The following is a 17,921-nucleotide window of genomic DNA, read 5'->3' as shown; positions in this document are numbered from 1 at the left end:
CAAGTAAGTATGTCTTGAAGGTAGGAGGAAATGCAGGATTGCATGGAAGGAGAGAGGTTAGGGCAGGAGATGTAGAATAGGGAATCATCCGCATAGAGATGGTAATTGAAGCCAAGAGAACGGGTGTAGAGGGAGAATATAAAAGGACCTAGAACTGAGCCCTTGCGGGACTCCTATTGTCAGAGGGTGGGAGGCAAAGGAGCATCCAGCAACGAGACTGAGAAGGAGCAGTCAAAGAGAAAGGTGCACCAAGAAAGGACAGTGTCAGTGAATCCAGGGTTGGATAAAGTTTCAAGGAGAAGGGGGTGGTCTACAGTATCAAATGTGGCTGAGAGGTCTAGGAGGATTAGAATGGAGAAGAGGCCATCAGATTTGGTCAGAATAACATCACTGTCTATCTTATCTGTGGCGTGAAGGGGGCGGAAACCAGACTGGAGGGGATCCAGGAGAGTATTGGATAGGACGTGAAGACAGTGGGTATAAATACCACTGTCAAGAAGTTGGTAGAGAAATGGTAAGAGAGAACTAGGGTGATATCTGGAGGGAGCTATGAGGTCAAGGGAGGGGTTTTTTTGGATAGAGGATACTTAGACACATTTGACAGTAGTGGGGAAGAAGCCGTTAGAAAGTGAAGGGTTGAAGACGGCATTCGAGGAGGAAAGATGGGAGGGGGAGAGAATGTTTAAAAGGTATGGAGGGATGGGGATAGAAGCAAATGTGGAAAGCGTAGATTTAGAGAGGGGAGAGATTTCACCTTGGGTTACTAGAGGAAACATAGGGAGAGTTGAAGAGGGTGAGGGGGAAAGGAAATGAGTGGGGGAGATCAGGCCTGATGGTTTCAATTTTGTTGAAGTATGCAGCCAGGTCACTGGGGAAAAGAGATATTTGACAGATGACAGCTTTCCGCATCTTCAAAATCCTTCTGAAATCACATCTCCTCCAAGAGGCCTTCTCCAGCTAATTTCATATCTCCCTAGGTTCTATGCCCTCTACCACCTCAGCACTGCTGTTCCAACTAAGAAACTGTACACTCATAATCAAGGGTTGCACTTCTGCGCATACTGACCCACAGAACCTGTTTCTTATTTGTAAGTTATTTCCTCATTTGTAAACTATTTCAGTGTCTACTTCCCCTGCTTGATAATAAGCTCCTTGTGGGCAAGGATCATATCTACTAAATCTACTATACTCTCCCAATTAGGTGCTCAATGAATACTACTGATGGATTAATAAAGATTACCAGATACAGACCCATGTGTAAATGGCCATGATATTCAATAAAGTAATATTAAGGGAATACATTTAATAAAGAAAAAAATAATAAAGTAATATTAAGTACTATGCTTTTCTTAAGCTTTTAAATTAAATAGAAATAAAACAGTAATCATTGTGGGAAAGGTTTTAATAATAGGTGAGACGAGTGAATATAAAACTAATCTTTACCAACCATACAAATAGAGGGCATCTATTTCCTTAGGCTAGGAAAATTCATATAATTAAATGCATATTCTTAATACCTGAATAATTTTAAAAACTAGCTTGATACCATTTCCTGATCCCTTCAGTGTTTAGGTCAGTAATGCACGTGCAGGTTATTACCTGAGGTTATTAACTGAGGAGAAGTTATTTCTTATCCTCCACTTCATCCTTACTACATTTGGATTTCTGTTTCACTTTTTACTTTGATAAATTATTTTACTTGCAAAGGAAATAGAAGATAGAAGAGCGCTGTGGAAAATATGTAAAGGTTTTAACATTTTCTCGGCCTTTCAATTTTGGAGTAAAATTAGTTTGGAACAATTAAAAAAAAACCAAACAGTATTAAGATTAGGAATTGCTTCAACCTAGTGAATTCTAGATGTTTTAGAGCATCTGAAAAATATAATTTCAGGTGCAAATAAAAGTGATTTCTAAATATCCTAAAGGCTTCTTACAGAAACAGTTTGAGCTAAAGTAAAATATTATTAAATGGAAACATAAGGGGCCAAGAAAACTGGATACTGAATTAATATAGCTCAGATTCTCAGATATCTTTTATTAAAGACGAATAGGCCATCTACAGCTCAGGCAGAGCAGTTGCTCTTAATCATATTCCATTTTAAATGCACTGATTTGGTCTTAATGAAACATAATCCATATTAATAAAATATAAATGCATAGATTTAATTCACTTTTGTAAATATGGTATTTGTTAAGTGTTGTGTGCCAGGAAATGTACTAAGTATTGGGCTAGATACAAGATGAACATGTTGGACACAGTCCTTGTCCCACTAGGGCACATAGTCTTAATCCCCATTTACAGATGAGGTAACAAAAAAAATTAAGTGACTTGCCCAAAATCACACAGCAGACAAGTGACAGAGCCAGGATTAGAATCCAGGTCCTCTCTCTGACTCCCTGACCCATGCTCTATCCAGTAAGTCACACAGACTTTCTGACATGTCTCCCAACGCTGTACATAAAACTGAACAAAAAAATCCCACCATTACAATTTTCCAATGTAGTACATGGATGTGCAAGATTAGATTCATTCATTCATTCAATTGTATTTATTGAGAGCTTACTGTGTGCAGAGCACTGTACTAAGTGCTTGAGAAGAACAAGGTGGCAACATATAGAGACAGTCCCTACCCAACAGCGGACTCACAGTCTAGAAGGGGGAGACAGACAACAAAACATATTAACAAAATAAAATAAATGGAATAGTAAATATATACAAGTAAAATAGAGTAATAAATCTGTACAAACATATATACAGGTGCTGTGGGGAGGGGAAGGAGATAGGGCAGGGGGATGGGGAGGGGGAGAGGAATGGGGGGGCTCAGTCTGGGAAGGCCTCTTGGAGGAGGTGAGCTCTCAGTAGGGCTTTGAAGGGAGGAAGAGAGCTAGCTTGGCGGATGTGCGAAGGGAGGGCACTCCAGGCCAGGGGGAGGATGTGGACCGGGGGTCGACGGTGGGACAGGCAAGAACGAGGCACAGTGAGGAGGTTAGCAGCAGAGGAGCGGAGGGTGCGGGATGGGCTGTAGAAGGGAAGAAGGGAGGAGAGGTAGGAGGGGGCGAGGTGATGGAGAGCCTTGAAGCTGAGAGTGAGGAGCTTTTGCCTGATGCGTAGGTTGATTGGTAGCCACTGGAGATTTTTGAGGAGGGGAGTAACATGCCCAGAGCATTTCTGCACAAAGATGATCCGGGCAGTCGCATGAAGTATAGATTGAAGTAGGGAGAGACAGGAGGATGGGAGATCAGAGAGGAGGCTGATGCAGTAATCCAGTCAGGACAGGAGAAGAGATTGAACCAGTAGGGTAGCGGTTTGGATGGAGAGCAAAGGGCGGATCTTGGCGATGTTGCCGAGGTGACAGCGGCAGTTTTTGGTGACGGATGGATGTGAGGGGTGAACGAGAGAGCAGAGTTGAGGATGACACCAAGGTTGCGGGCTTGTGAGACGGGAAGGATGGTAGTGCCGTCAACAGTGATGGGAAAGTCAGGGAGAGGGCAGGGTTTGGGAGGGAAGATAAGGAGTTCAGTCTTGGACATATTGAGTTTTAGATGGCAGGCAGACATCAAGATGGAGATGTCTTGAAGCTAGGAGGAGACACGAGCCTGAAGGGAGGGGGAGAGAGCAGGGGCAGAGATGCAGATTTGGGTGTCATCAGCGTAGAGATGATAGCTGAAGCCGTGGGAGCTAATGAGTTCACCAAGGGAGTGAGTGCAGATACAGAACAGAACGGGACCAAGAACTGACCCTTGAGGATCCCCTACAGTAAGAAGATGGGACGGGGCGGAGGAGCCCGCAAAAAAGACTGAGAATGAATGGCTGGAGGGATAAGAGGAGAAGCAGGAAAGGACAGAGTCTGTGAAGTCAAGGTTGGATAGTGGGTTGAGGAGAAGGGGGTGGTCCACAGTGTCGAAGGCAGCTGAGAGGTCGAGGAGGATTAGGATACAGGAGGAGCCGTTGGATTTGGCAAGCAGGAGGTCACTGGTGACCTTTGAGAGGGCAGTTCCCGTGGAATGTAGGGGACGGAAGCCAGATTGGAGGGGGTCGAGGAGAGAGTTGGTGTTGAGGAATTCGAGGCAGTGGTGTAGATGACTCATTCAAGGAGTTTGGAAAGGAATGGTAGGAGGGAGATAGGGTGATAACTAGAAGGGGAGGTGGGGTCAAGAGAGGGTTTTTTTTAAGATGGGGGAGACGTGGGCATGTTTGAAGGCAGAGGGGAAGGAATCAGTGGAGAGTGAGCGGTTAAAGATGGAAGTTAAGGAGGGGAGGTGGGACGAGGCGGGAGATTTCATAAGATGAGAGGGAATGGGGTCAGAAGCACAGGTGGCCGGAGTAGCACTTGAGAGGAGGGAGGAGATCTCATCTGAGGATACTGCTGGGAAGGATGGGAGAGTATTTAGATTTAGGCCTGTTTCCTCACTGACAAATGAACTTTATGTTTTCCTTAAAACATCACATCCTATTCCCTTTTAAATTTGAAAAAAAAAAAGGAATTTCATAAGAGCTCAAATGTCACTAGCTTTTTGCTTCCTGGAAGTAATTAATTTATCGAGCTCTGTGTGATCTGTGCTCTGCATATAGGAAGTACTCAATAAATAGCACTGATTGATTGATATCTACAATCTCTATTGTACTGTACTCTCACATCACTTATCATTGATAGAACGGACTCTGAGGAAAAACAAAAGCCTTCAGAGCTGTCACAGACAGGAAAGGGAAAGGTGAAAGATGTGGGTTTTGGAAGGAGGGAACCACAGATTGCTCTTCATGTACATGGACATAAAGGACAAATTTTGGAAGCCTATATTGGCCAGCCCAATAAAATCAAACCCAGGATTGTTATGACTGCTGGGGCCAATCCGGAAGGTCATCAGATTATAGGAGAAGGTCCAGTCACACCAATTATGATTAACAGTATTTTATAAAGAGAACATATAATGACCTTTAATATATGAATATGTCTCCATATAATGCTTATTTCAATCAACCCCTCAATCATATTTACTGAGCGCTTACTTATTTAGAGTCCTGTTCTAAGTGCATGGGAGAGAACAATATAACAGAGGTGGTAGACATTCCCTTCCCTCAGTGAGTTCACAATCCATAGGGAGTGGCAGACAATAATATAAATAAATTATGGATGTGTACAGAAGTGCTGTGGGGTTGAAGGTAGGGTGAATCTAGGGTACAAATGAGAAGGGAGTGAAGAAGAGGAAATAAGGGCTCAGTCAGGGAAGGCCTCTTGGAGGAGATGTGCTTTTAATAATGCTTTGAAGATGGGGAGAGTGCTTGTCTGTCGGGTATGAAAAGGGAGGGCATTCCAGGCCAGAGGTAGGGTGTGGGTGAGGGGTCGGTGGCTAGATAGATCAGATCATGGTACAGTGAGTAAGTTGGCATTAGAGGAGCCAAGTGTATAGCTGGGTTGTGGTAAGAAATCAGGGAGGTAAGGTAGGTGGAGACAAGATGACAATGTTTTAAAGCCTATGGTAAGGAGTTTCTGTTGGTTCATGGCAACCACTGGAGGTTCTGAAGAAGTGGGGAGCCGTGGACTGAGCGATTCTGCAGAAAAATGTTTCATGCAGCAGAGTGAAGTACGGACTGGAGTGCAGAGAGACAGGAAACAAGGAGGTCAGCAGGGAGGTCAACACACAGCTTTAATGTTACATAATAATGACAATAAAGATATAAATCTGCAAATTAGAAGTGAAAGTCATTCAGTTCATATTTGTCATCACAGACCTTGAATACATTGGACATGAGATGCAATGAAGCAAAAAGCAAGGGGACCTAAAAGAAAAAAATACTAAAATGCTGGAATGTAAAATAAAAATTTGAAAACTTTAAAAACTCACCTCTCCACAATTTCTTGTCCATTCCAGCAGAATGTATCATTTGGGACCACAGGGCTGTGGGTACAAACGTACTCTGATAAACTACTGTAAAAATTGCTGTAAGATTTCAATTTCATAATCAGTTCCCTGAAAAGAAAAAGACAAATAATGCACATGAGAGACAGAGCAAGTCTACTTTTCTTATTGTGTATCATTATTATTCTTTAATGTCTTTCTAGGCTGATATACACATACGCGCACACACATGTCCCTCCCCTCTCAAATAATAATAAAGATGATGATGATGGCATTTATTAAGCGCTTACTACGTGCCAAGCACTGTTCTAAGCACTGGGGAGGTTACAAGGTGATCAGGTTGTCCCATGGGGGGCTCACAGTCTTAATCCCAATTTTACAGATGAGGTAACTGAGGCACAAAGAAGTCAAGTGATTTGCCCAAAGTCACACAGCTGAGAATTGGCGGAGCCGGGATTTGAACCCATGACCTCTGACTCCAAAGCCCGTGCTCTTTCCACTGAGCCACGCTATGTGCTAAGCACTATTCTAAGCGCTGGGGTATATACAGGGTAATCAGGCTGTCCCATGTGGGGCTCACAGCCTTAATCCCCATTTTACAGATGAGGTAACTGAGGCACAAAGGAGTTAAGTGGCTTGCCCAAGGTCATACAGAACACAAGTGGCGGAGCCAGAATTAGAACCCACAACCTCTGACTTCCAAGCCCATGCGTTTTCCACTAAGCCACGCTAAAACAAGGACAAGCTTTTCTGGCCCACAGTGTGGAATGGAGAGTTACTTATGCACAGTTATCTTCAGTCATAGCCACAGACATAGATAAGCTCCTACCACCATTCATTCATTCAATCGTATTTATTGAGCGCTTACTGTGTGCAGAGCACTGTACTAAACACTTGGGAAATACAAGGTGGCAACCACCATTCATTCATTCATTCAATCGTATTTATTGAGCGCTTACTGTGTGCAGAGCACTGTACTAAACGCTTGGGAAATACAAGGTGGCAACCACCATTCATTCATTCATTCAATCGTATTTATTGAGCGCTTACTGTGTGCAGCACACTGTACTAAGCGCTTGGGAAGTGCAAGTTGGCAACATACAGAGACGGTCCCTACCCAACAACGGGCTCACAGTCTAGAAGGGGGAGACAGACAACAAAACAAAACATGTGGTCAGGTGTCAAGTCATCAGAATAAATAGAAGTAAAGCTAGATGGACATCACTGACAAAATAAAAAGAATAGTAAATATGTACAAGTAAAATAAATAGAGTAATAAATCTGCACAAACGTATATACAGGTGCTGTGGGGAGGGGAAGGAGGTAGGGTGGGGGGGTGGGGGGGAGAGGAAAAAGGGGGCTCAGTCTGGGAAGGCCTCCTGGAGGAGGTGAGCTCTCAGTAGGACTTTGAAGGGAGGAAGAGAGCTACCTTGGAGGATGTGCGGAGGGAGGGCATTCCAGGCCAGGGGGAGGACGTGGGGCAGGGGTCGACGGCAGGACAGGTGAGAATGAGGCACAGTGAGGAGGTTAGCAGCAGAGGAGTGGAGGGTGCGGGCTGGGCTGTAGAAGGGAAGAAGGGAGGTGAGGTAGGAGGAGGCGAGGTGATGGAGAGCCTTGAAGCCGAGAGTGAGGAGTTTTTGCTTGATGAGTAGGTTGACTGGTAGCTACTGGAGATTTTTGAGGAGGGGAGTAACATGCCCAGAGCGTTTGAATATGAAGGAGAGTGATGTGTGTATATCAGTGTGAGGCTTGCCTTGGTCATTTCAATCAATCATTCAACAGTGTTTTTCTGGGTGCAGAGCGCTTGTAATAATAATAATAATTGTAGTATTTGTTAAGAGCTTACTGCATGCAGGTCATTGTACTAAGCCCTGTAGTGGATACAAGGAAATCGGGTTAGACACAGACCCTGTCTCAAGTGGGGCTCACAGTCTCAATCCCCTTTTTACAGATTAGGTAATGCGGCTTGTGAGAATCCACCGTGGCTGAGAAATTTGTCCTCAGTAATTACAGCATTCCTTCCCGCCACTGAGAGACTCTGGCCCCAGGATGCTCTGTGCATCCCAAGCCGGGGATAAAATCTGCTGACTTGTGCTCTCAGTGTCTTCCATCACCAGCCAGCCAGCAATGTTGCCTTCTTGGGAACTGGCACCAGCTCTGTCCCAGGCCAACCTTCTAACTGTACCTCATTGTTGACTTCTCACCCTCACCCGCTTGCACACTGCTGCTGCCTCTTCCTACCATGGTGGAGCAGAGCAGGGATATACCTTCATGCAATTCACTAAAGAGTCTAAACAAATAAACAGCTTTCCAAAGTGCCTGACTAACCTGCAGGGTGTACCTGTTAGGCCCTGAGAGATTCAATAAAAATCCATACAAGTGAATTTGGTAATGAAAAGAAGGGGTTGTTGGGAGAAGGATTTTACTAAGAGTTTGGAGAATGATTGGCTTTACTGCAGAGGATGCAAAACCAGTGTATTGATTTGAATTTATAATGCACTGCAAGACTTGGATAGAAGTTATTCTGGAAATTGCCTCTTTCCCTACTTATTGCTGCTATTGGTCCATATACAGAAATCACTGGATGCTGGGAGCCAAACTTGATCCTGTACAAGTTTGTGCCTGGAAATTTTCTTTAGATCATGATCAGATAGAGACCAAATCTCACTCCCTAAAGCAAGAGGAAGAGCTCGATCCATATTCATCTGGCGCTTCTGGATATGCAGTAGGTATTTTTGCTCTTCTGATTCATGCACCCATGCAAATAGGCACGGTTTTTAAATAGGATATGCTGGATGAAAGAAAACACACACGCTGAAATTTTGTGGCTCATTAGCTTGTTCCTTATGTACATATATTGAGAACAGAATAAAATAAGAGGCTAAAATATTCATGGGAGAAATAAACATTTTAAATATAAAGCACACTGTTTTTAGTATACAAAATGCACATATATAGTTGTAAATAAGCAAAGCTATAATGCAATTTATAATGCAATACATTGCTGCCAATTCATAAAAAGGAAACTAAACTTTTTGCACAAGACAATGTTTCACTGAGCTGTAGAAAATATTTGCTAGGAAATTCTCAGGCAATGATATGATTATTTAACCTGAATCAAATTCTTTTTCTCCAGGCTATGAAGGCTGTTGGTTCACCTAGATAGGCTGGCCTGATGGGCAGCACTTTTTGAGAAACCCAGAAGCCTGAAAATCACTTTGGCTAAGCATAGAAAGACCTTTGGGATGCTTCTGCTCCTAAGTCCTACTAAAGGACATAGGTGTAAATGATCTTTCTATAGGTAGGCATTTTCTATTTTATTACTCAAAATGATTCGTTTTTACTAATAAGGTTACTAAAAGAGCATATGACACAACCATCAGGTGAACAAAAATGAATATTTCAGTACCATGAAACAAGTCCTTCTAGACTGTGAGCCCGTTGTTGGGTATGGACCGTCTCTATATGTTGCCAACTTGTACTTCCCAAGCGCTGAGTACAGTGCTCTGCACACAGTAAGCGCTCAATAAATATGACTGAATGAATGAAAGTCCATGGTAATAATGCTTGATGAAAAGAGTGCATAATTCTTGGTACAAAATTGCAGCTTCTGTTTTTTCCCACAATATCATCGCTAAAATTTTTCTTGACGGTTGAGCACCTTTGATTTTCAGACAGAGGAAACAGTGTATTAAGACTCTCAGAATTCAAGTTAACATAATAGTTTCTCACAGAGAAAAAATGGGTTCAATTAAAGGATAATAGGAGAGCTGCTGAGTTTTACAGGGCAATAATCCGAATCCAAGTGGAGAAACAACAAGATGAAAAGATGTGGTTGAATTTTTTCCCCAGTTAAGGAATTGGAGATTATCCATTAGGCTTCATGAAATGATGCCCCTCTCATTAAATGAAAACAGTTTACTTTTAACCTTCTCCCTCATCTGTACCTTCTTTGAAGGGTTCTTAGTCACACATGGCATTGTAGAGGAAATTTACCTCTCAGCTGGAGTTTCTGCCTTGGTTTTCCTCGAAGCGTTTCTAAAGACATAAACTGAATTTCCACACCCTACCCTCAGCAGTTTGATTTCCTCCTGAAACACATGATTTCCAGAAAACTGACAATTTTGGGGGCTTGAGTTCTCAAAAACCAGATCTCACATCCACTTTAGGAAAACTTTATTTGGAGATGGAGCCGAATCCAACCCAATCTGGTTGTGAGGCAGGAGAGAAAAACTCGGTTCTAGAATGGAGCAGAAGGGGAAGAGCAGGGGACTCCAGCAATGCTATACTGGGAGTCAGAGGTCATGGGTTCTAATCCCAGCTCCGCCACTTATCAGCTGTGTGACTTTGGGCAAGTCGCTTAACTTCCCTGTGCCTCAGTTACCTCATCTGTAAAATGGGGATTAAGACTGTGAGCCCCACATGGGACAACCTGATTACCGTAAGCACTTAAATACCACCATTATTATTATTATTATACGGGAAGAGTCAGCCCATGAGAGGACCAGGGAGTTTGTATCCTGGGACTGACTCCACTCAGGCACTGCTGAGAACCTTGAAGAAGGTCCTTCCCTTTGTGTGCTTCAGGTTTGTCCTCTTGAAAATTGGAGAAACTACCAGCACTAAATTTCCTTTCTAAAACTGGTCAGGGGCAGCTCAAGATGGGAAATGAAGTAAACAACTGCCTCAGGGTGAGACGTAGGGACGGGGACAAGGATGGTGGCATGGGAGTGGCAGTGATTAAGATTTTTAAGGAACCAGCATAGGCCGGAAGAAGTGCCTGGCTTATCAGGGACCCTGGCCAGGGACCTGATTTCTCTGGCGTGATGAGGTATTTCATATTTAATCATATTTACTCAGCACTTACTGTGTGCAGAGCACTGTATTAAGTGCTTGGGAAGTACAAGTCAGCAACATATAGAGACGGTCCCTACCCAACAACAGGCTCACAGTCTAGAAGGGGGAGACAGACAACAAAACAAAACATGTAGACAGGTGTCAAAACCATCAGAATAAATGGAATTATAGGTAAATGCACATAACAAAACAGAGTAGTAAATATGTACAAGTAAAATAAATAGAGTAATAAATCTGTACAAATGTATACAAGTGCTACAGGGAGGGGAAAGGGGTAGGGCGGGGGGCGATGGGGAGGGGAGGAGGAGAGGAAAAAGGGGGCTCAGACTGGGAAGGCCTCCTGGAGGAGGTGAGCTCTCAGTAGGGCTTTGAAGGGAGGAAGAGAGCTAGCTTGGCGGATGTGTGGAGGGAGGGCATTCCAGGCCAGGGGGAGGACATGGGCTGGGGGTCGATGGCGGGACAGGCAAGAACGAGGTACAGTGAGGAGGTTAGTGGCAGAGGAGTGGAGGGTGCGGGCTGGGCTGTAGAAGGAGAGAAGGGAGGTGAGGTAGGAGGGGGCGAGGTGATGGATGGAGAGCCTTGAAGCCAAGAGTGAGGAGTTTTTGCTTGATTTGTAGGTTGACAGGCAGCCACTGGAGATTTTTGAGGAGGGGAGTAACATGCCCAGAGCATTTCTGTACAAAGATTATCCCGGCAGCACAGTGAAGTATAGACTGAAGCAGGGAGAGACAGGAGGATGGGCGATCAGAGAGGAGGCTGATGCAGTAATCCAGTCGGGACAGGATGAGAGACTGAACGAGCAGGGTAGCGATTTGGATGGAGAGGAAAGGGCAGATCTTGGTGATGTTGCGGAGGTGAGACTGGCAGGTTTTGGTGACGGATTGGATGTGAGGGGTGAACGAGAGAGCAGAGTCGAGGATGACACCAAGGTTGCGGGCTTGTGAGATGGGAAGGATGGTAGTACCGTCAACAGTGATGGGAAAGTCAGGGAGAGGGCAGGGTTTGGGAGGGAAGATAAGGAGTTCAGTCTTGGACATATTGAATTTTAGATGACAGGCAGACATCCAGATGGAGATGTCCTGAAGGCAAGAGGAGATACAAGCCTGGAGAGAGGGAGAGAGAGCAGGGGCAGAGATGGAAATTTGGTTGTCATCAGCATAGCGATGATAGCTGAAGCCGTGAGAGCGAATGAGTTCACCAAAGGAGTGAGTGCAGATACAGAACAGAAGGGGACCAAGAACTGACCCTTGAGGAATCCCTACAGTAAGGGGATGGGAGGGGGAGGAGGAGCCCACAAAAGAGACTGAGAATGAATGGCCAGAGGGATAAGAGGAGAACCAGGAAACGACAGAGTCTGTGAAGCCAAGGTTGGATAGTGTGTTGAGGAGAAGGGGGTGGTCCACAGTGTCGAAGGCAGCTGAGAGGTCGAAGAGGATTAAGATAGAGTAGGAGCCATTGGATTTGGCAAGCAGGAGGTCACTGGTGACCTTTGAGAGGGCAGTTCCCATGGAATGTAGGGGACAGAAGCCAGATTGGAGGGGGTCGAGGAGAGAGCTGGCGTTGAGGAATTTGAGGCAGTGCGTGTAGACGACTCGTTCAAGGAGTTTGGAAAGGAATGGTAGGAGGGAGATAAGGCAATAACTAGAAGGTGAGGTGGGGTCAAGAGAGGGTTTGTTTAGGATGGGAGAGATGTGGGCATGTTTGAAGGCAGAGGGGAAGGAACCAGTGGGAGCGGTTGAAGATGGAAGTTAAGGAGGGGAGGACGGACGGAGTGAGAGATTTCATAAGATGAGAGGGAATGGGGTCAGAAGCACAGGTGGCTGTAGTAGCACTTGAGAAGAGGGAGGAGAGCTCCTCTGAGGATACTGCTAGGAAGGATTGGAGAGTAGCAGAGAGGGATGAGAGCCAGGGAGCTGGAGAAGTGGGGTGAGTGACTTTGGGGAGCTCAGACCTGATGGATTTAATTTTATTAATGAAGTAGGAGGCCAGATCGTTGGGGGTGAGGGTAGGAGGAGGGGGAGGAACAGGGGACCTGAGAAGGGAGTTAAATGTATGGAAGAGCTGATGGGAATGATGGGCATGGGTGTCAATAAGGGAGGAGAAATAGTTTTCTCTGGCAGAGGAGAGAGCAGAGTTAAGGCAGGAAAGTATAAACTTGAAGTGAACGATGTTGGCATGGTGTTTAGACTTTCGCCAGCAGCGTTTGGCAGCTCGAGCATAAGAGCGAAGGAGGCGGACAGTGGCAGTGATACAGGGCTGTGGGTTAATGGTATGAGAGCGGCCAAGGTTGCGGGTTTGTGAGATGGGAAGGATGGTAGTGCCGTCTACAGTGACGGGAAAGACGGAGGTGAGTCAGGAGTCAGTAGCCAGGGAGTACACTCTAAATTGAGGGGGTTCATATAGGCTTCCATAAGCCCTCAAGCAATCAAGCATATTTACTGAGCACCTGCTGTGGGTAGAGAATTGAAGTAAGTGCTTGGGAGAGTACACTACAACATAGTTGCTACACATGTTCCCTACTCACAAGCAGCTTACAATCTAGATGGGGAGATGGACACAAATAAATTAAGGCTATGTACACAAGTGCTGTGGGATTGAGGATGGGGTGAATAAAGAGTCTAAATCCAATCTGCCTGCTGTGTGACCTTGGGCAAGTCACTTAACTTCTCTGTGTTTCAGGTATCACATCTGTAAAATGGGGATTAAGATTGTGAGCCCCATGTGGGATGCAGACAGTGTCTGACCTGATTTTCTTGTATTTACCCCAGAGCTTAGTAAAGTGTCTGGCACATAGAAAGGGCTTAAAAAACACCATTAAAAAAAGTGCAAGGGTGATGCTGAAGGGAGAGGGAGTAGGGGAAATGGGAGCTTAATCAGGGAAGGCTTCTCGGAGGAGTTGTGATTTTAATAAAGCTTTGCAGGTGGGGAGAGTGATAGTCTGTCAGATTTGAAGAGAGAGACAGTTCCAGGCTCGAGGCAAAACGGGGGCAAGGGGTCAGCAGCTAGATTGACAAAATTGAGGTATAGTGAATAGAGCGGGATTAAGGGAGTAAAGTGCACAGGTTGGGTTGTAATAGAGTAGGGAGGTAATGTAGGGGGGGAAAAGGTGATTGATTCTGAAACCTATGTACGGAGTTTCTGTTTAATGCTGAGGTGGATGGGCAACAATGGAGGTTCTTGCAGTGTGGGGAAACATGGACTAAACGGTATTTTAGAAAAATAACCTGGGCATCAGAGTGAAGTATGGACTGGAGTTGGGAGAGACGGGAGGCAGGACAGTCAGCAAGGAGGCTGATGCAGTAGTCCATGTCGATAGGATAAGTGCATGTATTAATGTGGTAGCAGTGTGGATGTGGCAGTGTTTTGAAGGTAGAACTGACAAGATCTGGTGATACATTGACAAGATTTGGTGACACATTGACAAGATTTGGTGACACATTGAATATGTGGACTGAATGAGACAAATGAGTCAAGGACAATGCCAAAATTACAGTCTTGTGAGACAGGGAGGATGGTGTTGCTGCCTACAGTGAGGAGAAAGTCAAGGAGAACAAGGTTTGGGTGGGAATATGAGGAGCTATTTTGGACATGGTAAGTTTGAGTTGCCAGTGTGACATCCAAATAGAGATGTCCTGAAGGGGAAGGAAGAAATATGAGACCGCAGAGAAGGAGAAAGTTCAGGGATGGAGATGGAGAGTTGGGAATCATCTAAATAGAGATGGTAGCAAATACGTTTTCCAAGGGAATAGGGGTATATGAAGAATAGGAGGGGCCCAGAACTGAGCCTTAAGGGACTTTATGCACACAGCATAATGTGGTGACGACATAGAGAATGTTGCATGTTCAAGCAGTGAAGTGTGATGAATGCATGGAGCAGGAGGCGATGGCAGGTTTTTTCCCTCCCTCGAGCAGCCAAATGTCTGAAGACGGCCCTACATGCAATGAACAGAGGAGTTTGGAGCCACACTGCACTCAGTGATTGATTCCAGGATATAAATCTCCATAAATTCTGCCCCCTCAAGTATCAGAGCTGGCTTTAGATAGGGGTAGGAACCAGATGTTCCACGGAGGGAGTGGGAAGGAAAATGATAAAAGGGACAAATTTTACTGTGCCTTGAAAAAGAATTAGAAGAAAATGCTGAAGGCAGTAATGAAAATATCATCAGCAGTACTGAAAATTGAAATTTCCCTGGAAATGAACAGCCACTTTATGAAGTAAAAATGAAATAGTCTTTACCCTTCAAGGAGCATCAGGGACTCCAGTACAGCCCACAGGCTCAGCTGCATTGCCTGTGCATTTGTTCCCCATTTTTCAATAGCCACTTGAAGAGAAACAGTAAGGAAATTCAGAGTGATGCATTTGTCTCAGAGACAGACAGGGCCAGGGTCCTAAGATTTCAGCAACATCCTTTATTTTATTGCTGCTTGGCTGCCAAGAGTCTTCTTGGCAACATTCATTACCTACAAAGCTGTGATTCTTGCCTGAGAGTTCACAGTGAAGAGGGTGGTGTTCCATATGGAGTAAGTGTCAGCAGGAGCTCTGTAATTCTTGGAAGTGCTATATAAATCAACCAAGCAACACTTTGGCAAGTTTACATTTCCAATAAAAAATTATAACTGTTTTCCTAGAGTTCCCAAATGAAGGGCGGTAATATTTGTTTCTCAAATTCCAGGGATGGAAGCTAAGGCAGAGTTGGCCAATGTCCTCAAAGGTAACTCACAAATCTTTCTGGGATTGACTTGGGGTATTGGAACTTACAAAATGCCAACAGTTTCAACACTGGCAATATAAAACTACCTTCAAAATTTCAGTGATTTTCTGTAAAAACTGTTTTTCAAAGGCTCAAGGGGGGCTTTGCTTATCAAATCTGAAAGCCTGTGGGGTGAAGGATAAACAAGACTAGATGAGGTTGGTCTTGCTGACAAGTTTTACATATTAAAGATGTTTTGCTAAATAATTTCTGTTTTCTGCTTGATGTTTCATTTATGAAATGAAACAGTAGCTCATCAACTAAGAGCTTCATATTTCAGGTAAAAGGTTCAGCAATAGTAACCAGGAAGAAAAGTGTCAACTACCCCCAAACCTTCAAAATGGCTCCCCTTTTGCTGAACATTCAGTACCAAAATTGTGATTTGGCTTGTTGGTATCGTCAGGGTGAAAGGTGTGGCTGAAAACTTGAATTCCATTCCAACTCTATTTCAACCTCAATCATGTGCAAAATATATTATTTATTCAAAACACTAAGGCCTATGGGACTTACTTTTAATACAAACATACACATTTTAGAATAACAAACTGCTGAGTCTTTAAAACACTGTTCTCAGTGATAAACATTATTTGCATTAAAGGAATGTTGAAAGAAAACAAACTCTTTTACTTTAAGTAAGCTACTATAAAGATTGGTTGTGTATTGCTAACTACCCAGCTGGGGGCAGACAAAACAAGCAGAAGACTTCTGAATGCTTCCAAAAGAATCCTTATTTTTTATGGGGTTTTTTAATAAGCAGCTTTTCAACTCATAAATGGATTCAGACAGGCTGCACATGGCTTCCACCAAATGCAGACAAGAGAATTCAACAAGATTCCCTTTATTATTGCATGGATGGGACTTTTGAAAACATGCTAGGCTTTTTGGACAACACAAAATACCATATACCTTCTGTGCTATTTAGAACTGCATCATTAAGCATGATGTCAGTTTTTAAAAGAAACCAAATTCCTAATTTTGTCATTAAAAGTCCAAGGGATAGAACTCAGAGGTTTTATCCTAACAAAACACAAGGTTCTGATATCAGATTATGCAGGTTCTCTTCTCCCAAAAAACTATGCATTGCCTTTTGGCAGTTAGAAAACAAAATGAGATCCAGAAGTGCTATTTTATCACTTTGCTGCAGAAATCTTAAGGGGTTTTTAGAAGGTGGAAGGTGAATGGTCCAGTAAAGGAGATGGTAAGGATTAGATGCACACTAAGGTTTCAAGGACACAACCTAGGTGTACGGGTTTTCTCTCCCTTTTGGTTTCCTGAAGGTTTCTTTACCGTTAAAATCATCTCAACAAAGAATCACACATATGTACTCTGAAGACACAGTCTCATTCCCTTCTGTTGCATTTACTCCCCATTTCTTCCTCTCTCCAGAAAAGATTTGTAATCTGAGAAATTACAAAAAGCAAGAGAATGGGCAACAGTGCATTCCACAATGAATGCTTCTGCAATGAATGCTTATAAAACCAGAAGGCTGAGCTTGTTGTGGGCAGGGAATATGTCTGTTTTGCTGTATTGTACTCTCACTAGTGCTTAGTACAGTGCTTTGCAGGTGGTAAGTGCTCAATAAATACGACTGAATGAATGAAGTGTCCAGCCTTCTACCAAAGAAGACACAGTCTGTTTCTGGAGATGTTGCACCAGTGACACCTACAAACAATAGCCAATATGGCTTAGGACTTAGTACAGTGCTCTGAATAATAATAATAATAATAATTACGGTATTTGTTAGGCACTATGTGCCAAGCACCGTTCTAAGAGCTAGAGTAAATACAAGGTAATCAGGTTGTCCCACGTGGAGATCAGAGTCTTAATCCCCATTTTACAGATGAGGGAGCTGAGGCACAGAGAAGTTAAGTGGCTTGCCCAAGGTCACACAGCAAACAAGTGGCAGAGCCAATTTAGAACCCATGTCCTCTGACTCTCAACCCCGTGCTCTTTCCACTAAGCCAGGCTGCTTCTCTATATGCTTCTCTGCATATAGCAGGTGCTTAATAAGCACTGTCACTTACAACAGCAAATAATTAGATAAGATTACCAACAAGGCCCTAGGGCACAAATACTTCACTAGCAAAGAGGCAATATACAGTTCATCACCACTTTGCTAGGTGGGATGTGTGAGGAGAATGGACACTGACAAAATTTCCAAGCAGCAGTTGAATCGAACACACACAAGCAGTGAGGCAAGATTATTTTGAATACATAGCGAAGTACAATACAATATAGCAGTGGACTGAAAGGAGAGCACTGCAACAAATATGCCGGCCTTGTGGGCAGTATTAGGTTAGGAAGCAGCAGGGCCTAGTGGAAAGAGCACAGGCCTTGGACGTCAGAGAACCTGGCCTCTAATCCCAGGTCTGGACTTGCCTGCTGTGTGACCTTGCACAGTTTCCTCATCTGTAAAACAGGAGTTAAATCCTACTCCCTCCTACTTAGCCTGTG

At 44.0% G+C, this 17,921-nt stretch overlaps 1 protein-coding gene across 1 annotated transcript in view; it reads right to left on the bottom strand.

Annotated features, from left to right (window-relative positions):
• Positions 1-17,921, bottom strand: part of GPC3 (glypican 3) — a 432,499-nt gene that overhangs the window by 147,200 nt on the left and 267,378 nt on the right. Inside the window, exon 5 of the mRNA XM_038748017.1 lies at positions 5,845-5,970. Coding sequence (XP_038603945.1) covers positions 5,845-5,970 — 126 coding nt within the window. The remainder of the gene's footprint in view (positions 1-5,844; positions 5,971-17,921) is intronic.

The sequence above is a fragment of the Tachyglossus aculeatus genome, chromosome 6 (assembly GCF_015852505.1).
Source record: "Tachyglossus aculeatus isolate mTacAcu1 chromosome 6, mTacAcu1.pri, whole genome shotgun sequence".
Lineage (NCBI taxonomy): Eukaryota > Metazoa > Chordata > Mammalia > Monotremata > Tachyglossidae > Tachyglossus > Tachyglossus aculeatus.
Note: the sequence above shows the minus strand (reverse complement) of the source record. Positions and strands in the feature narration are given on the sequence as shown.